The sequence below is a fragment of the Simochromis diagramma genome, unplaced genomic scaffold (genome assembly GCF_900408965.1).
Source record: "Simochromis diagramma unplaced genomic scaffold, fSimDia1.1 OVJJ01000421.1, whole genome shotgun sequence".
NCBI classification, from domain to species: domain Eukaryota; kingdom Metazoa; phylum Chordata; class Actinopteri; order Cichliformes; family Cichlidae; genus Simochromis; species Simochromis diagramma.
Window position 1 is genome coordinate 9,221,774 of NW_024387250.1, and position 21,662 is coordinate 9,243,435.

General features: G+C 38.9%; 1 protein-coding gene across 1 annotated transcript; it reads left to right on the top strand.

Moving 5' to 3' along the window:
* Positions 1-1,546: 1,546 nt before the first annotated feature.
* Positions 1,547-19,721, top strand: LOC120714772 (coiled-coil domain-containing protein 6-like). The gene is made up of 9 exons (XM_040001195.1): positions 1,547-1,908; positions 3,006-3,155; positions 5,046-5,174; positions 5,763-5,866; positions 7,024-7,184; positions 10,982-11,138; positions 13,147-13,247; positions 14,642-14,763; positions 18,147-19,721. Exons 1-9 carry the CDS (start codon positions 1,654-1,656, stop codon positions 18,348-18,350), a joined length of 1,383 nt encoding a protein of 460 aa, XP_039857129.1. The 5' UTR covers positions 1,547-1,653; the 3' UTR covers positions 18,351-19,721.
* Positions 19,722-21,662: the final 1,941 nt, after the last annotated feature.

The window sequence follows — 21,662 nt, forward strand, 5'->3', positions numbered from 1 at the left end:
CAGATTACATTAGACACCACTGCTGTGGAGCAAGCTGAAAAATCAACCCCCCTCTTTGTAATGAAATGTGACACAGAACCTGGAGCTTTCATGTATCTGGGATGAGATTCACCTTTTTTTTGGGGGGGGGGGGGGGAAACCTGTTTGGGTACAATTAGGTCTCTCGTCCACTGCATACTGGCTAATTCTTCTCTGGATCTTCAGCGATGGATCCACAATGGAGGATTTCCATTGCAGAATATAGCAAATTCTCTCATTGGAAAAAAATGACCTTCACCTTACATTTAAATTTTTAAATTTTCATTCACTATCTGAGTTGACTAACTCTCACCATGGACTTATTGTGTGAGGGCATTTTGGCTGGTGGGAGGACGTGGGTCTCTGCTTTGCTGTGTGTATCTGTAGAATGGGCATAACAGGTTCGTTTTAGTTTGTAGTGTTGGCTTGGCAATTTTCCCTTAAAAAAAAAAACATGAGCAACACTGACAATGTAAGGCATGATTGGTCTGTATGGACCATTTTCTGAAAGCCTGAAAATAAAAAGATGTATACAGTGCTGTGAAAAAATCTTTGCCCCATTCCTGAATTCTTATCTTTTTGCACATTCCTCACACTTAAGTGTTTCAGAAAATCAAACAGATTTTAATGTTAAAAAGATAACCTGAGTGAACACAAAATGCAGTTATTAAACGATGATTTCATTTATTAAGGAGCTACAGAAACTCAAAGACGCAGGCGAAACAAAGTCATTGCCATCTATCAGTCTGGAAATGTTCACAATGCCATTTCTAAGGTTTGGGACTCCATTGAACCACAGTGAGAGCCGACATCCACAGATAGAGAAAACTTGGGACAGTAGTGCATCTTCCCAGGAATTGGGCAAATTACCAGAATTCGCCGAATCGATGACTCAACCATGTCATCATAAAAGAACCAGAACAACACCTAAGGAACTTCTGGAAGGTCTTATCTCATTACAACTCTGCCAGAAAATCCAGAAGGAGAATGTCTGGCCATCAGTCCATGCACTTGCACATGGACTTGGGTTATACAGAAGAACAATGATCCAAAATACACCAGCAAGTCCACCTCTTAATGGCTCCAAAAAACACAATGAGAGTTTTGGAGCAGCCTTGTCAAAATCTGGAATTAAATCTGATCGAGATACTTCGGCACTACTCTGGTTATCTTTGTCTAATATTAAAGCATATTTGATGATCTGAAACATGTAAGAGTGAAAAATATACAAAAAGAAAGAAATCCAGAAGGCTGGGAAATATTATTTCACAGTATTGTATAAAATGAGCATAATGTCATATTGTCAACACAACAGCTGACAAGTAAACACTGTATAAGTAGGGTTATACAGTGTTTACTTGAAGGATGTTGTCGTGTTAGGCATAAAACGTGGTTTAGGGTGCGGTGTTGTGTCTTAAGTTTCCCATTTTGCTGGCAATCCTGTCTCGGATTGGGTTTCCAAAGATGCATTTCATGTTATGGGTGTATTAGGTAGTACTGGAGACATCCTGCTGGGGGTGCTATACCGTTAGGCGGGAGCAAGGTCACGCAGTGTACCATTCTGCTGTCTGCGCTCCTCAAACGCTGCAGCTGCCGTCGTCTTCTCTTCTCCACCACACACACCGTCGCACAGCCATGGCGGACAGCGCAAGCGAGAGCGACACCGATGGAGCGGGGAGCAGCTCCGCCACCCCGATGTCGTCCTCCGCTTCAAATTCGGGGAAACCGAGCATAGTCATTTCACAGTTTCGTTTGGAGGAACTGACCAACCGACTGGCCTCGTTACAGCAGGAGAATAAAGTTCTTAAAATTGAGCTGGAAACATTTAAACTCAAGTGCAAAGCCCTGCAGGAGGAGAATCGGGACCTCCGCAAAGCTAGCGTCACCATTGTGAGTAATGTTAGCTAGCTAACTAGCGAGATGCTATCCCCACCCCGTTTGCTGTTTTGCATTTGACAGAGTAAGTTAGCGCTAGCGAGTGTTGTTTGATAAAAGCTGAATGAGTGCTACGTGGAAATGTTACCTGAATTCGGCCCTAATTCTTTGCTGTTATGTTAGCCCCACTAACATTAGCTACCTGCTAATTTAGCCAGCGGGACAACGTCTGCTAGGTGGTCGAGCTGCGATATCTTGCTACTTTGCTTTGTGTTATTTTGTGTTGCTAATCGTGGCTAACGTTAGATGAACTGCTAACGTCAACCAGAAAAAAACGTCAGAAAATTGGGTGGGCACCTCACGATGCGAGTTAACAGATTGATTGTAGATGTGTGGTCAGCTGATTACTCACTGCTCGGCATTGTCACCACGCTATGGCCAACATGGATATGGTAACTGGGTGAAAATAAATAGCCCACCAGAAGCCTTGGCACCGACTGATGCGTCATATTTCTTCATGCTCGGTTAATCAGTCCTAGCTTCATAAAAATGTGTAACCGATCTGCTGGATAGATGGGAAATATGTAGGCCAAACTTAGCGAGCTAGCTAAATGCCACGCTCTAAACGTCTGCAAACCCAACCACACTTTCACACTGTCCACCCTCTGTGTAAATTTGTGAAGCTTAACTAGCTGTTTGGCTTTTATAATCCGCGCTGTTTTTCATAACGGCCAACGAAGCAGAATTTATTTTTGAGGTCAGGAGAGAATAAGGGATGGGTGAATTTGAGAGTGGCAAGGACGCATGTATCACAAGCAGTGTAATGCTAGCTGTCCCAACACATTTCTTTATCCGCCCCCCCAGCCCATGTTTGTCTCAGTCACCCATTGCTGCAATATCTCTTGAGTCATTTGAAAGAATTATGCTTCCTCTTTGGCTGGCAAGCATCACTGCAGCAGTCTTTAGTTGATTGGTGCATGTTTCCCCTCACTGTCAGTAAGTTATAGTTTAATCAGGATAAAGGTGAAAACAGTGTGATGTGCCAGAAGCAAGAGTTTATGTCACTGATATCTCTTCTGTCACTGTGTCTTTTTGTGTTTTCTGTCCCACAGCAAGCGAGAGCCGAACAGGAGGAAGAATTTATCAGTAACACCTTGTTCAAGAAAATCCAGGCTCTTCAGAAGGAGAAGGAAACCTTGGCAGTCAACTATGAGAAGGAGGAAGAATTCCTCACCAATGAACTGTCAAGGAAACTCATGCAAGTGAGTGATAGAAACAAGATTGGATGGGGAGGTGCACACTTTTAACGCACATTTTGGAGTTCTTTACGCCACACAGAGTGGAGAATAGTGTAACATTAGTTTAAAGTTTTCTCCTGTTATCTTACTGATCACAAACGTCAGTGTGGTATATCCTTTCTTCATGCTGTGTTATGCAAATTTCTTAAGTATTGTTGCTCTTGTTCACGATGTGCGGGATGCTTGTCTATGCACACAGCAGCTAGTGCATTATCATCAACTGCAATTCTACTTGCCTGAAGCCTGGAAAAGCTCAAGATGAGTTCACTGCAGCTGCTAGCACGTCTAAATGACTCTCAAATTACTCTCCTCCTGTTGTCGGTTATTTGGTTCAGTCTGTTTTCCACATCGTATTTTCCCAACTACAGAGCATATAGCACTCGCTCTCATATTTTGAATAGATAGCTGTAGGGTGACTAATGGTTTGTTGATATCTAAAGAAGTAGGGATGTGAAAGAGATGCATGCAAATGTCTTAGCAAAACCCGCTTAAGGTCATACAGATGTACTTATTTGGGCTTTTTTTATATTCCTATCTTAGAATTTAACATGCAACAGACTTGTATCTGCCTATGTCGGTAGATTAGTTGCTTAAAAATTGGGGTGACAGATGGAAAAATCAACTGAATATCAAAACTTATAATACTGAGCATGCAAAGGACTCTTCGCAGAAGCATTTTTGGGACAAATTTTGTTTTATTTGGGTTTTCCCAGCCATTAGTTTTGCTGGACTTCTTAGCTGCATTGTCTGTATTTGAATAACCCAACAACACAAGCACCCCAGCCCTGATTTTAAACTTGTGCCTTGTATATTAAACATTCACATGACAATAGGCTGTGCTGAATATTATCTATTATCTTGTAAATACACCAAAAAACATCCCTGATAATGTAAAATTGAGACCTTAAAGGTGTACTGGGCTGCATTACATACTCCTAATATCCCACCCTCTTCATTTTTGTTGATGGTACTGAAAACAACATTACCTATTTTAAAGGAAGCCGATGAAACTCTCTATTTTCCTCTAATACTTATTATTAGTGCACATGATACTAAACAGAGTCCCATCCAACATTGCCTTTGTTCTGGTGCCAGGCAGAAAGAGCCTCTGCTTACAGAAGAGCCTAGTAGAATATAATCTCTCTCCAAGGACTTCATAGTCTGGCATTTATTCTTGAGTCTGTTTATAATGTTCACACAGTATAAAGGGTTGGATTGCTTTAATAAAATAGTTTCTAGTGTTAACTGAAGCAAGGCACCTTATTAAAACAAAATGGTTAGTTTTAATTAGGAAAAAATGCCTGCACTTTGGGTGGGGCACAACTTGGTAACCTGGTTTTGCATCCAGGATACTGCAGAGCACTCGACTCTCCATGAATGGAGTCATTGTAAGTTTAAACAGACTGATGTTTTGAGGTTTTCTAGTTATTTTTCTCAACAGCATGATGGAAATGGTTATATTTCCCTCTCCATTTTTTTCCTTTAAGTGAATTTGCATCTCTTTCCCCATAATGAGTAATCAGTTATATAATCCATCACAGAGCTGTCCCATTTTGAATCAGCACTGAGCCGCACCCTTTTTCATGCTGGTGAACTGCCAAAAGTGATTACTTGGGTTGCCAAAACATTATTTTATATTGTCTGTTCTTCTGGGAAGTTTACTCTGAAACCAGTGGAATTGTCTAATGACGCTGTCTTTTATTATTATTTCATTGTATAAGCCGTGGTCATCTCTGTGGTCATCAAACAGCTTTTACATGTCTCATTGTGAGTTTGTTTTTCTCCGCTCCCTTTTTACTCATCTGTTTCTTCTCTTCATCTGTCAATGTACTGCTCTCTCCTTTTAAATTTTAGCTCCAGCATGAGAAGGCTGAGTTGGAGCAGCATTTGGAGCAGGAGCAGGAGTTCCAGGTTAACAAGCTCATGAAAAAGATCAAGAAAATGGAGAACGAAACCATTTCAAAGCAGCTAACCCTGGAACAGGTATGCTTATTATGGTAAAATGGGAAAGATTTGCTCATCCAGTGCAGTGCAGCCTATCCTTAAACTTCCATTTGTTCAGTCGCCATGGTAGAGTGAGATGCAAAAAATCTCAACGTCATTTTTCTTCCCACTGAATTTTAAGTGGAAAGAACATTTTGGTCTGTGGCTGGGTCAAACCTGCTGAAGCCACCGCATAATGTCTCCATGCCCTGACAGGAGATGTGCAGGCATTCGTTGTTGGTACTCGCTTATTAACGTGTCAGATTGATGCAGTGCGATGCCACTGTGCATCTTGGCCAGATACAAATAGAACCAAAAGTTATTTCACCTAAAAATCTGCCTCAGCTTCTTAAAGACACCAATCTTAGCAATAAAATACAAATATTTACGTTCTTAAACTACTTTTAAAAAAATCATTATGATATGTCATAATGCCATATGCTTCTAAGTTTTAGAATACAAACTCTGAACTGAGATCTTGGATTTGCTGATACAGTGTTTTTGTACACAATCCTGAATGCTTGTGATTGCATTTCAACTTCAAGGTTTCTCTTTCTGCCACACTCTGCTTTATCTTTCGTTTTTCAGTTGAGGCGGGAGAAGATCGACCTTGAGAACACATTAGAGCAGGAACAAGAAGCTTTGGTCAACCGACTGTGGAAGCGAATGGACAAACTGGAGGCTGAGAAAAGGTGATGAGACATACTGTGCCTCTTTTTCTTTGGCCATATACATAATGATTAGATTAATTGTGGCCAAAGTTCAAAACGATGAGGTAAACATTTTAAAACGGACTCAGCTGAATATTTCCAAAAGAAGCTTCCAAAGTTTTTCATCTTTTATGACAAGCTAACATCGGCTTATCTTGGATTTCTTTATATGGTCTTCTATTCAGTGGGCAGATGAGTTTCCTTTGCTCTTTCCTGACAGTAAACGAATGCTTCAGTTTACTTTATTGTTGCCAACTTAGTTGCAACTCTTTTCCAGAAAGTGCCTTGTAGCACATGACACTTTTCTTTTTTTTAAAAGCACACAGCTCTTGTCTTGCTCTTCTGCTGTTGGTGAGAGGAGAGTGTCAAGAGAGAGAGCGACACAAGCAAGTTTATTTTCCATTTCCAACATGAAGAGAAACAAATGTAGAATCACGAGAAACGTTGTTTACATACAACGATGATTGAGTTAACCGACCAGTGAGCATAAACGTGTGGGTGAAATGTCACTAAGTCATAACAGTTGCGTGTTTCTTTTTCCAATTGTTTGTTTTTAAAAAATTTCAAGACTTTTTCTTTGGGAAAAAGTGCCAAAATGGTAAGGTACGCTAAATATGCCATGAACCTGATGGTTTTAGCCCAATATCTTTAAAAAGAAAAAGCCAACTACAAACTGAAATGATAGTATTAAATGGAGGGAAAAAGACTTTTACTTTTAATTTTTGACTAAATTAATTTATGCATTTACTAATGGGTTAAGTACTTGTTATATGAAAGAAATATATTTGTTTGCATTGTTTTATTTTATAGTTAATATAAAAATGTGCCAGTGTACCTTTTATATTCATTGCTTGTCTGTGTAACACAAAAAAGTAATTAGTTTATTAATTTTAACTTAAGCATTAAAATCAAATAAACAGCAATAAGTAACTTTTCTTTTAAATTGCAGTTTTATGACAAATAAATAACAGTAAGCTGAACTATTAATTATCTGTTTATATATGTAATTGGGCATTTATGCAAAATGAACTTAAAGGTTATACATCTAATTTAGTTTTTTTTAATACAAATGATAATAAATAGAACATTTTGAATAATAATCCTGTGTTTTGTTTTGTTTTTCCAATTTTCCAAACTAGAATCCTTCAGGAGAAGCTGGACCAGCCTGTGTCAGCTCCACCATCTCCAAGAGATGTTTCCATGGAAATCGACTCACCAGAGAACATGATGCGGCATATCCGCTTCCTGAAGAATGAGGTGGAGAGGCTTAAGAAGAGCTTGCGCACCACTGAGCTGCAGCGTAAGTGGCCACTCAACTTGTCACATGATCAGAAGGAAAGTCAGTCTGAAGGGAGAGATGCCCTCAAGTGTTGATTAAGGAAGTGGTTGGTAAAATTGATTCTCGGATAAGTGCTTGTGCGTGTCCACTTGGAAAAAACAGGATCCTCTCTAGCCTGGTGCCTCCATACTCATATTTCTGTAGATATGTTCTAATGCAATATACAGTCATGTTACATCATTATTTACTGGTCATATTACACTGGATGGAAAGCAGAAAAAGAAAGGAATGGAGCTGTATACTGTTAAAAAAACAAAAAATTCAACTTTATTGTCATTGCACATGTCACAGGTACAGGGCAACGAAATGCAAGACACTAAGAAAGGTTGTAATCCATAATCGATTCCTTCTTTTGAAATGGTTAACCTGAACTCTGTTCTTAACCTAGTTGACTCTCGTTATTTTGCCCCAAAAGGAAGCAGTGTTACAAGTGCTTACATGTGCCCTTCCTTTTATTAAAAGAAAAAGAAAAGATTGTCCATATTGGTGACTGACAACCTGTCAGAATATTACCATGAACACGTTTAATGGATGGATGTTTTCCAGATGCCACATTTTGAAGCCGTAGAGTTAGTGTTCCGGTCACACCCAAAAAATATGATCACTGGATTACTTGGTTATGGTTCACGGTGATCTGACCCAGCCTTCACGGAAAGCTTTATCAAAGAGGAAGGTTTTGCATCTCGCTCAAATTTAGAGAGGGTTTTTGTCTGTATGTATACTGTGAAAAGTATTGGTCCCATCACAGAACCCTGTCGAATTCCATGACTAACTGCTGACTCGTGATATCGTCATTATCACTTAGTTTATAATTATAGGGAGTAGAGCAGGGCGATATGACCAAAAATATTTATCACGATATGCATTTGAAAATTTGCGATAACGATATAACTGACGATATAATTGACACTAGACAAAATACTTTACAACTCCTCAACTTTATTAGTGCAAAAAGCCATCAATGTATTTTCACTTAAACAAGCAGCTTTTTTATGTGCATTAAAGTTATATAAAAAATTAACAAATGCAAATTCCTTGCTGACAGTTTAACCAAAAGGCATTTCCAGTGGAAATTGGCCGACATATCCTCAGCATAACCATGTATAATATCCACAAAACTTAAAAAGAGGTTATACACACACAATACGGTAATAGTATGTTGAAGCACAGTACGTATCACTCCGCGAGGCTCCTGTCTACGATAGCCGTAATGCTCCGACAATCCATCAAGCGGTGCGGCTTCGTAGCTTAGCAAAGTCGTACTGAAACATTTGACAGATTTTCGAGCACTGTGTACCACATAAAATCGTTTCCAGGTCAGTAAACACAACCAAAATTCATATACAAGGCGCACGGGATTATAAGGGGCACTGTCGATTTTCAGAAAAATCAAAGGATTGATTTTAAGTGTGCCGTATTTTCCAAAAAACACGGTAATAACGACGGCCCGCTAGCATGCGCTACCAAAAATAGTGCTTTGTTGTGTATCTGACGGACGAAAGCCAAACCAGTTCCACACCACTGAAGTTGCAGCATTTTTACAAAACAATTCTGGTTCATCCGTTTCATTCAACGATCCACTTTCGCTCTTCTCATTCTGCGTCACCGCCATGTGCGTATGTATCTCTTATCTCCATGCATCATTTGGATATGTAATCTCAATCCAAATGATGCATGTAAAATGCAACCAGACTTCAGATCTTGTCTCACAAAAAATGATCTTGTGGATTGTTATTTTCCTCTTTATACGTAACTGCTTGTGGCTGGAGTGATCTGGTGGTTTAGTAGAGGCAGCTTTGGGCATTAGAGCATTTGATTTTTTTTTCCTAGGATGTGGAGTAATATTAGAGCACTGCATTTGGTTGCAGACATTGATAACAGAGCTTGTTTTACGGCTTATTTAAAAAGTACCAACACTACATGCAATATAAGATTTTTTTCATATCACGATATGTTTTTTTCATTTCAGGCGATAACGATATATATCACGATATAAGCCAAATAACTAGATTTGTAAGATTTAAATGTGCCGTTGCTCACAAGTAAAATGTGAAATAATCAGCAGCTTGTTTTGATTTAAATATTTATTTCCCATAATAAGTTCAACAGGGCAGATCTACTTAAAATGAGGCTTCAGTTTCAGATAAATAAAGGCAAATATTACAAACTACACAAAAGGTAGCCGCTAAAGCGTTTAAGTTTCAAAGTAGAACAAACAAAACAGACTACTAAATTGTCACTTAGAAACAAAATATTAATTCTAAAAATAAATCTTAGTTTATTTTACAGAAGAAGAGACAAAATTGACTAACTTGTATAATATTGCTTTGGAAGCGCTGTCTGAGAGACATGTTTATGTCCAGGGAGTTGGTAACGAGGTTCCATTACCTTAATTAGCTGCTTGAATCCTTCATTGTTGACCGTGTTTATTGGTAGCATGTCTTTAGCAAGACAGTAAGCTATGGCGTTCGTTATGTTGCTATGTCTCTTAGCTTTTTTTGACGCTGGAGAAAGCAGACTCAATTGACTGTTGCTGCTTCGCAGGGATTCCCCTGGTTGTTTTCGATGACGAATTAGCGCTTTCAGTCAGAGATTGAGCGTGCTCCTAGTGGGTGGCACTGCTTCAGGTGATAAAAAAGGTTTGTTGTATTTCCAGACATTGTGGGAACATGCTTTCGGCACAATTTACAGTGCGCGTTACTCTGTTTTTTTTTTTTTTGTCAGACTTCAGATAGCCGAAATACCTCCACACTACAGAACTTCTCTGGCCTTTCCTTTCGACAATCTCTCCAGCATTGCAACCGTTATCTGTGTTCTCTTCGGTAACCTGGTCACCCAAGCTCTCGGTTGATTTTTCTCTAGTCGGCACGCTCATTTCCTCCATTACCCGGCCGGCACGGCGGCTGGATGCTTCCCAAACAAATACACATGTGTGCCTTGGCACTTGAGCTGTACGTAACAAGTCACGTGACGTGACGCTGCAGCTGTGATTGGTTTGGCTCTGCGCTGCTTTTCTTATTGGCTATTCATTTTTTTTTTTTTATAAGAGGAAGAGAGAGAGAGAGAGATGAGGTCTATCGCAATAGTGTCATTTTTCTATCGAGAAAAAGTTATTTCGCAATACATATTGTTATCGTTCTATCGCCCAGCTCTAGTTAATGCCAGAGGAGGTTTGGACCTCTGCTGTTGAGTCAGCAGAGCTTTGGGAGCCTTTAGGTTCTGTGTGCTTCAGTATTTGGTGACATTGTACAACTTTACTTGGTCTGCCGCTTTGAGCCCGAGTCGCTGTGGTTCTTAAACACTTCCGCTTTATTATAACACCACTTACAGTTAGACATTTGATTTCTATACACCTGTAGCAATGAGACTGAAAGCCCAGGTTTTCCATATTTTTTTTTTTTGGTTTTCAGAAAGCAAGAAGTGATAAAGATTGATCATTGTGGCTATGGTTTGATTTCGCCACTAGGTGGGGATGTCAGACCAGCCTTAAATACGTGCTCCCAAAGCTAAGCCAAGTGACAAGACACCAGAAATACTGAAACTTGTTGCTTGTATTACTCTTAGTTGAGATTGTTTTGGACCTACTTTCACTTTTTTCCTAAAATGACAACAATGTATTCCACAAGCAAACTGGGTTACACTCACAGCTCTTAAAGAGAGGGTATTATGTTATGCTAGGAGTAGTGCAGGTGTAATTTGTGTTATTGTATAGTAATAGTGCGATTCTGTCAAGTTTAAATCACAATGTTCACTTTCAGATACAGAGAAACGTGCCCAGTATATAGAGGAGGAGCGACACATGAGGGAGGAGAACATCCGGCTGCAGAGAAAGCTTCAGAGAGAAATGGAGCGCAGGGAGGCCCTGTGTAGACAACTGTCGGAGAGTGAATCCAGTCTGGAGATGGATGATGAGAGGTAGGTGCAACAAACATAGAAAGATGATCAAAAAGTTCACAATAATACACAAAGTCATACATACCAGCAAATAAAGAGAAAATGGAAAATAGTTAAATGGATTGAACTATACACTGGAGCTCGATGTTTCTTAGAGGCATTTGGCTTCACTGGGCATTTATACTGCTGACATAGCCAGCTGGATAAAGGGACCTGTGAGAATGAAAAGATGAGGGCACAAAAGTAGGGCAAATGCAAATGACAAAAGGTGTGTTTGCCACAACAGCACACAAGAATTGGTCTTCCAGTAGGCAGTCATTTGTTGCTGTTAAAAAAGCCTGCTTGTGATAAAGCAAGGTGACAACATGGTGTCTGGTAACTTTTTGGCTGGCTGTCAGACACAAAAAACACCGAGCTTAAATCAGTTCCGCATTCCTTGGTGTTTCATCTTAATTGTAAAAACGGCTTCTTTTTTTTCCTAATGAATGTTTAACATTGACCTGCAGATTCAGGTCATGCTATCGCCGCCACGTTTACTTCTGATACATGTAGAAAAGTCAAAATAATTAGCAGTAGCTTTGTTTGGTTTGAAAAGACCTGCGCTTTCTTGATGAAACTTAAAAGAAACCAAATGTTGGCTTAAATGGTCCTTACAGACTTCCTTCTGTTTGTGAGTGAATGGTCCATTTGAACTTTGTGCAATCCTTTATACTCCTGGGACCAATTAACCCTCAGACACAAGTTGTACCACATGGTCCTTCTTTTTATTCAGAAGTGAAAACAAGACCAAGTAGTTTGGGGTGGCTTCAAGGTTTATGTTTACTAAAACAAAACAAACACTGTTGCACTTCACTGAGTATGGGGTCATCCACCAGATTTTTGTTTTTTAAACATACCAACTCTTCCTACTATTGCTGATCAAATTGGCTCATTGTGTATGATTAAACATAACCAAATACAGATTTCACTGGTTTAATGCTTTCAGTTAAATCAGTTTAGTTGCATGTTGAAAGACAAAGTTGTTTACAACATTAAATCAACTTTCTGCATTTTGTCTCCTTCCGCAGTGGCAAGATGGTGTAAAACAAACCCCCACCATTTTCCCAGAACTAGAAATTGTAATGTTTAAGAAAAACAAATGTATGTAAAACACTATCCAGTTCAAGTTTCTTTATTGTTGTGTACCTGGTTCAGGCCTTTGTATCAGATGCATGGGTTTCACTCATCTTTCCAGTCAGAGTGCAAGGATCACACAGCTAACTTTTTTTAAAGTTAGTTCCACTTTAATGTTATTAAAGTGTAACTAAAAACAAAAAAAAAAGAGAGAAAATAATTATAACTTAAAAAATATTTATAGAGCAAATATCCTTGCATATGCCCTACATGAGGTAATACTTTCAGAGTGAGTTTGAATCTTTTAAACTAATAAAAAATACACATTTTCAAAAAATTAAAAGCTAAACTGAAATGAGCAAACCTAGAGAAACTAAACCAAATGAAAAATAAGGGTCAGAACTAAATAAAAAATAAAATCTAATTTGAAAACACAAAATCGTAATAACTGATGTGCTTCCAGTACCTCTGAATGTTAGTTGTTGCATACAAAAGCTGAGGAGGAAGAAGAAAACAGGGCTCTAAATAGCTTTAGTATATGGCCATTTCAAAGAAGCAGCATATGGCAGTAAAATCTCAGTTTATATTAAATCTTCCTGATTGTCAGTAAAAACTTTTGTTAATTTTAGGAAAAAGCTTTTTTCTGCATGCACAGGATACTCCTTTGATCACACTCAGACGTCGACATCAGTATCTTCTCCTTAGGAACTTGAAAATGTATCGTGTTTTTCTCCCATACAAAATAAGCCAAATTGAGCACTTTCAGAAGCCCACTTTGAGTAGCCATACAGAAGCTTTTCACATTGCATCTCAAGGAGTAACTGTCATCATTGATGTAGCACTTTTTGCCTGTTTAACACACATTACAATATGCTTGGATTGCTTTTTGCATTACAAAAATATGTCGTACTTTTAGGTACTTCAATGAGATGTCTGCACAGGGTCTGCGAGCCAGGACCGTGTCCAGCCCCATCCCTTACACTCCCTCTCCCAGCTCCAGCCGACCAATATCACCAGGTAGGTAAAAACACAACAATAAACGGCCTTTGATAGCGGTTAATACAACTTTTTGCCAGACAGCAAGCTTTATCTTTGTTCCAGCTTTTATCTTAAAATCTTGTAGGTACTCTGTCAAATCAAGACCACACAATTACAGCTTAATTGTCACACTGCATTTTATATAAGCTTCGTGCTCAGGTAGAACTTTGCTGCTCACTGTGAGCGTGACAGGCCATGATGTGGGGTTTACACTGAATACTATCTAGAAGTCCGCAGAGCTTTCGTTCCACAGTTGTCGTTTTATAATTTTTTTCCCCCATAAACTCTAGGTTCTCTGCTTAAAGTGTCGTGAACCCAGCACCGCTCAAAGACCAAAACAAAAGACGTACATAAATATCTACATTTTGTATGTGGAATCCAGTGTTAATGTTGTTGGACAGTCATTTTTGTTGTAGTTATTATCAGTGACCCCTTTTTTTGTTTTGTTTTTTTCCCCCTGATGAAAAAAAGATGATAAATAAAGACTAAAATCATAATGACATGTATTGAAACCTTGAAAATGAAAATATTCTGGAGAGACGAGATCCAAGCAGAACTAAATGGTCTAGAAAGTCAGACGAGCACATTTGCCCTGCCCTGGGAAAGAGTACAGCTTTTTTTTGGTTTTGTTTGTTTTGAAAATGTGATAAAATGTCAATGTTTGGGAGAAAGAAAAGAGCAAGACGTATAGACACATTTCACATTTGATGTCAATGAAAATAAGACTCTTAGTGAACATGTGGAGCAGCTAAAAACACAAACGTTCTCATCCTACACTTTATTTTATTAAACTTAATCAAATTTAGATTTTGTCTACTACAATCCTATATTTTGTCGACTAAAATGAGACTTAAACTAAATGTCAGAAAACTGAAATGAAGTCAAAATCTGCTCTCAAATTTAACACCGGTGGATACACTCCTAGCTTACTGATCTTGGCACTATAGGTAATTTAGTAAAGATTATTATTGGATAAATGACCGTTTGCAAAAGTATAAAAAGTACAGGAAAAAATAGAAGAAGAATAAAATAATAATTGTTAGTATAATAAAAGGGAGAGCACCATCATATTTCAGTCACCCTTACTCTCTTTAGGCACAGACCTAATGCTAAAAATAGTGCAGAAAAAAATTAACATTCATTTCTGGTCTGCGTACTAGTTTATGATACAATAAGGTATGATATCAAAGTAAATATTTGGTCAATGATAAAACAGTCATCCTGTGCCGGGACACTGCCAGCCACAAAGAACTTCCCTCTTATATCGACGTAATCTTGGAGTGAGTATTGAGGAGGAAAATGAAAGTGTCTAGAATTGATGTTAACTTTTAATAAAATGTCTTTCTCCCTCTGGCTGTCTCATTTGCTTACAGGTCTCTCATATGGCACCCACACAGTTGGCTTCACTCCTCCAGCTACACTGTCCAGAGCTGCCATTTCCCACTACAACACCCCCGCCCTGCACGTCCACGGAGGCTCCTCTCATGCCGTAGCAGTAAGTGACACCACCCACATCATCTTTTAGAAAATTATTGAGAATTCACACATTTTTGTTTTATTTTATATATTTATTTATTTTTTTAACCAGATTTCCGGCAGGTTTCTCAATTAATCATCAAACAAAATTTCTGACCAATAAACTCAAAACTCAAAACTAGTTGCTCTGTAAACGAGTAAACAATTGACAATAAAAATAATAGGTGTATAACCTTTCGTATCATAAAATTATTTCAGTTTTATGGGGGGTATAAAGATGTTTTCCAGTTCAAGTACATAGAAATGATCAACAAGTTTAATGATTAAAAGTTGTGTTAATTGTGACTTCATAAGAGCAGCAGTTTGCTCTGAGTCAGCATGATCTTTGAACTATATTTAATCAGTGAGCTGCGTCCATTAAATGAACCTTAAATGAGGACACCCACGTGGAGACATGTACTGCCTGTTGTTTTGTTAAATTTACTGCCCTGTCTATATTTTTTTAATGTCAAGGCTAGCTCTATTGATAATACAGTACTCTTCAGCATGGTGGATCTTTAATGCAACAACGACTATGACGTTAACTGTCACTTTTCAGTGGTTATTTAAAGGTCTAACCTGTTTACACTCCCATGTCATGACTTTCAGATATTACTGTCCTTAAAATGAATATAAGTAGGAGGAATAAAACTGTGTGTGTCCACCAGTATTCACTCAGTAGAGGAGTCTAGATTTTGACTCTCAAAGAATACTGGCTTCTGCAAACATTGTTTGTATTGTTGGCATCAATACTAGAACTTACTTACCATAACTCGTAAATGTCCTAAGCTCCAATTAGCTGTGTCTCCATCTCTTCAGCACACTGATAACTAAAACAACACTGACTTATCTATTTATATTTATTAATAAGATATAGATATGTTTAGTAATATTTTACACCAGGGGCATGGTTTGAACCTGTTTCTATTATGCCTCCTATCCAAAAGAGCATCACAAAATCATAAAATATATAAATATCTCACCAGTGTTTCCCCTGACATTACCTTGGCAAGGCTGGTTTTGATGAAAATACCATTAACTATAATACTGCTATAGTAGTTATACTGTGGAAGTTTTATTTAAAGCAGAATCATTTCATAATTTAAAAGTGCAAGTAAGAACAAATGTGGATTCGGTTTGGGGTAATAATGTGTGGTGCACACAGCGCTGTTCTGATAGTAGTAATGTGTGTGTATATAGTTGTTACATAAACAAACGGATGTCATAATCCTTATCAACTAAAGTGGGGAATGAGCTGGGGTGTGTCAATTGTGACAGACTGCTCACAAAGTGAATGATTACTGTTAGGTTTGTATGTCTGTTTACAAAAAAAAGTACTCGAATTAAGTTCAGCCACCCTGTTGATTCAATAGTGATATTTGACCTCGAGAACACAATGATGATACAAAATTGCCATCAACAATCCCCTCGATGATTGTAAACGTTGTCTGCCGTACACACACACACACGCTATGTACCAGTTGTTGTATTAAGTATGGAGTTAGCATTGTGCATGTTTGTGTGGTTTATTTTTAGGACTTAAGCTAATGATGATACATAATACTCTACCCTCACACAAGAGGAGATGTGAGGGAGAGTAGTCTCGAGCAATGGCACACAACAGGTCTGCCCTTCCTACCTTAGGCTGGACATTCCCAGTCGAAGCCCCCGTTTAATACACGCAGTCTGCCAGTCTCACCATCAAGAGACTGGGATGCAGTACGCTGAGCTTATTTGACTACAGAAAACTGCTGGCAGACAGTGGAGACATAGTTCGGTGTGGTGGACCACCAGTTGATTCCCAGGCTGCCCTGCTCCCAGAAAGAATATCCAGGCTATTTGCAAATATGCTTCTTCCAGACTGGCCTTAATTAGTAACACAGACCACTACATCACATCTGGGCAGATCTGCTGTCCAGGCATGCTCATTACAAAGATTGGGCTATTATGGAGTAGATGCGGATCACTTAAAGAGAAAAGGCATCTTCAGTCATTCATGCACTGTTTGCCCCAGGGCATGTCAGAGTTCATGCTTGCCCATTGTATTGATGGTATTTTCTCCACTGGCTTTTTCTTCATCTGAAGAACAGCAGCAGCACATGTTGCATCCTGTTTATGCTTGACAAATTTATGCAGAACTAAGAGTTTATGGAGAAGTGATCAACTTTTCATTTTCTAGGGTACGTTATTACAAACCTACAGCTCTCACACTGGATTATGAAGGCATTTGGTTTATCCTGTCCAGGTCAGGGTCTGTGTTTTCCAGTGGACCTGCAAGCTAATTCCACATGGGGTCTGTCACTCAGGTGTGAAGTAGGTTTCAATCAAGAAAATCCACGCACTTGCAGGCTTATGCTCTGCCCTTCACATTTGTCCTGTTTTATAAACTTCCAGTTTACAAAATGGGATAAAAACTGGAAAGCAGCTCAGGTAATACTCAGTTCTTGGTCTTCGCTTGAACTTTTTAAGTGCTCTTGATTGTTGGAGATAAGCTCTTCTGGCAATATGGGAGCCTCCATATTTCAAAGTGAGAAGTGAAATGCTAGGAATGATAGTTTTGGGTTACTTGCGTAACCCTGGTCCTCAGAATAACATGCCTGAGATGTCTCCCCAGACTGTCTGACTATTGCAACGGGCATTAAAGTTTGGCATAATGGGATGGTTTAGACATAAATCCTTCTGAGGAACAGGCAGGGAGGCATAAGACTGAGTGAGACTGCTCTGAGAAGGGTTCTGCCATGCTGGTACAGTGTTATAGTTATTACCTGGATTAAAAATGTATGTAGGGGGCGTCTTTTTTTTATTATTAAATTTTCCACCTGATTGTTGGATCTCATTTATACCTCTCTCCTAGCATTCTCCCTGTTTCATAACCTAAATGAATTTACTTTCTGTTCTTCTATGTGGATGTTACAAACCACTGTCTCCATTTAGCCCCTACAAGAATTTTTAGGGAAATGACTGGCTGGGAAATCAGAACCTCGAAAAGATTACTTTTTTCCCGTTTATTCCATTTGTCAGGCTAGAATTGCTGTTATCAGGTCTTGATGAACAGCTCAGTAGGGGAAACATGACTGAGACATGTAATCTTGGCGTTCATGATCTTTTTCCTGCAGTCGTTTGTAACTCTGGGAGCACAGTCCCACAAAAAGAGTTGATATTTTCACAATTACCCTCCTTGGCTATGTCTGGGAACAATTAAACGCATAAACGTTTTAAAAATGTATTGATAAAACAAAATTTCTCCGAATGTCTGTTTGCCATAAACTCTATTTTCTGCATGACATTTTTAGAATTCTGTCATCTGGTTGTGATTTACAAGCAATCTGTGTTTATTCGTTTCTTTCTCCTTTTGTCAAACAGCGGCCTTCCCCAAGAAGAAGCACCAGCCCTGACAAATTCAAACGTCCAACACCCCCACCCTCCCCCAACACACACTCAGGGGCCCAACAGGCTCAGCCTCCGCTACCCCCGCCAGCTCAACCCATGGTCCAATCCATGTCCTCCCCGGCAGCCATGTCACAGCACGCATCAACAGCGCAGCAGCAGCCTCCCTCCCAGCCTTAAAGCCACACACACAGTCTCTGTCTTTGCGCGTGAGCGCGCCCACTGAATGCCACGATGCTAATGCAGCAGCTTCCATCATTACCAGCTCTGGAAGTGAAGTTTCTTACTCTGTACCAACTCAACAAAAGACGCAGCTTCAAAAGTTTTGGAGGGAAAAGAAACAAGATAGCTACTCGCCTTCAGTGAGGCTATCTGCCTGCCAAATCTTCATGTGGCGTTACTTAACTTCTCTTAAAAGGAATGGATAATTGAAAAATAATCACTTCTGGGATTTGTAGGATAATTATCTGTTCCACCTTTTGTCTTGTACATGTTTTTTTTTTTTCTTTGCTTGGGACTTTAGCTGGTTGGAATTGTTGTTGTGGCGCTTCTAAGATAGCACAAACAGCACATACAGTATGTTTCATGGTTATGTTTTACGATAGGTTGGATGTTTCGATCGATCGATGGATGGATGTATGGCTAGAGAGTTGGATGGCTAAATAGATGGATGTGGTCAATTATTTTCATGCCTATAATATGACACTTGATTGCAGTAATGTCCTCCACTCCAGATCACCCTCTGTCATTAAAGCAGTGTAAAACAGTTCACCACAACCCCAAGTTTAACGTGGCTTTGATTAGGTCAACAAAACAGTGTCATAGAAGAGTGCTAGGAGTTTCTCCATTATAATAGGGCATTGATCAAACGGTGCTTGCAGCACAGGTATTTTAGTTTGTGTAAGCATTCAAAGATCTGCTGCTCCTATGTTAAAATGAAAAGGAAAAAAAGCATCAACGAGGATGGACACATAAACCACAGATAAATGTCGCCTTTTGAGGTGTTTGAAAATATAGTCTGAGGTGTTACAACTTAGTCATGTACTCAGTCTCTTCTCTGATCTTCTCTCTCTGGTGTATTTCTGAAAGCTTCTGTCATCCTTATGGATATTCCCATCAGAAAAAAAAAAAACAATGCTCTTTACACTAAATATACATACTGCGAAAACATTCTAAATGAATGGTACTGTTGAACTAAATTTCTATGTATGATTAAAGCTCTTGAGATGACAACTTCTGTTTTAATTGTGAATTTTATGAATATCGTTTGATACTCAGTTGTAATGTAATAACTGTGGGTGTAAAACTGATAAGCAAACCTGGAAGACAATCTTTTTTTTTTTTTTTTTTTTTTTTTCACTTTCACACCTGCGATTTGATGCACTTGCTTAATTTAACAAAACATTTCAACAGGCTCAAAAATGCATCATCTTTTTGTGTATTTAACTTCACTGGAATGTTTCACTGTGGTAGTTATGAGAGTCTGACAAATCTCTGAAGTAGTTGATGGAAAATGTTTGTGCCTTAAATAAACTGCACCAACAAAGCTCACAACCTGGAACAGTAGAAACATTTTTATATTTTTTTTATATTCACCATTTAACATTATAGGGCAGTATGCGTTTATGAGCACAGGTAGGTACACTTCAACACAGGTAAGACTGCTAAGGGTTAATGTCTTACCAAAAATGGCTCAGTGAATATGATAGATTGCTGTAAAAGTTTGCAAAGGCTGACATTGTTCCCCCCTCTACAGACACCAGCAGGTCAGCTGCCACTTACTCAGTCTCCCACAGTGGATTTACGGTACACTTATAGTTCCTAGAGGATATAATGACTGGTGATTCCCCAACTTCCTCTAAAGTGTGTCACCATGAGGGTGACTCTTGAAATGTCCCCAGAGAAATGCGTGGATAAACATGGCTATTTATGTTTAACAGCAGAATAATAAATCCTAAAGACTGCTGTGGTCCTCTGACAACTTTGCTATTCTGCTAAAACGACACTCCCTCTGATATGATGCTCTTAAACTCTGTGCTTATCGGGATTATTTATAGTGATCTTTAGAGGACTGAACTTGTGAACATGATATCAAATTGATAAAAAATAAACTTCTAAATCTACCTGTTAAATATGTTCAAATTTTAACTGCTATTTCAGTCTGATATTAAAATGGTTGGTAGATCAGCAATTTGCGTGGCCAGCCATGCTGCTAACTACAAATTGAAATAAAGATCTTTTATCCTAAGATGTTAATCTGTTGCAACAACCACATCATGTGATGTCCTCTTGTATAGATCTGCTGACACTCCACTGCGCCAGTGTCTGATTTTCATTTCCTACTACACATGGTTCTAACCGGTTTCAACTGGATGGAGACTGGAGGAGTGGTTTCCATAAATCAGTCATTCCAGGATCATTTAACACGGTAAACCTTTGTAATGTGGGTGCAATAACCTGGCGTGGGAAGAGAACAGGACAAGGATGACAGCCTGCAAAACACATTAGACTTCCATTAGGTCTCCGCATGTAACTGTTCCTGTTCGCACATACACTCAGCTTAATCTCACCAAAATCAAAATACACATCTCATCCTAAGAGTGACATAAGTATATCTTTATTTGAAGGCTTGCTGAGAGTTCTGGCACAACTAAAGTGGATCCTGTGTTTTTCTACTGTGGTGCGGTGTTCTCACTTACTGCTAAAGCCAGCAACCTGAACTAATCCAAGCATGAATCCGTACTGGAAGCTCAGGGTGGCAATGCTGGGTGTTAAAGTGGCCTTTAACCTCTGCAGCTTTATGGAGCTAGGATGGCCAAACCACCCAAGATTTATCCAGACTGCGGGGTGGCGCTGTGTGCTTACACCTACCAAGCCTCTTACGGAAAGGCACAGCGGGCCACTGAATCTCAGGTGTCATAAAAGTGTTAGATAAAAAGACAAGCTATTAAACTAAAGTCAGCACACATAAATCTCATGGGAATGTGTGAGTATACTAAATGAGCTTTGGGTGAGTAATGTGAGCATAATGTCTCAATGAGACTATTTTCAAAATACATTTCTTTATATTTGAATATGGGATATACATTACAAGACATTACTTGTAAAGAACAAAATGATTGCTCAAGCCCACACACAGTGTTTGGGGTTAATCCACAGATCTCAGTGTTAATAATTTTTTATGTCTGGAGTGACAGCTGAAGTATAAAATGATTTTTTTTTTTTAAAGCAGCTGAAATTGTGTTTAATTCTAATTTCAAACCTTACATGGCATGTGTCTCAAATTTAGTTGGTGAAGAAATGTTATTTTACGGCGTGGAGCAACAATTAGGGATCGCAAAAGGCACAACTGTTTATTTTAGGCTTAGCATTGATTTTGCAATGCTAGTTGAGGCATTTAAGGTCTACCAGCAAGTTATAAGTCAAACCACACATGGAGCTTATCAAACATAATGATCCGCAGTGTGAAATACCTTGGATTACAGACGAGGA

Excerpts from the sequence above, each read along its gene's own strand:
- LOC120714772 (XM_040001195.1), top strand. The coding sequence starts at position 1,654 with ATGGCGGACAGCGCAAGCGAGAGCGACACCGATGGAGCGGGGAGCAGC. Across the intron at positions 5,867-7,023 it reads AAACTGGAGGCTGAGAAAAG|AATCCTTCAGGAGAAGCTGG; the intron begins GTGATGAGACAT and ends TTTCCAAACTAG. Across the intron at positions 13,248-14,641 it reads CAGCCGACCAATATCACCAG|GTCTCTCATATGGCACCCAC; the intron begins GTAGGTAAAAAC and ends ATTTGCTTACAG.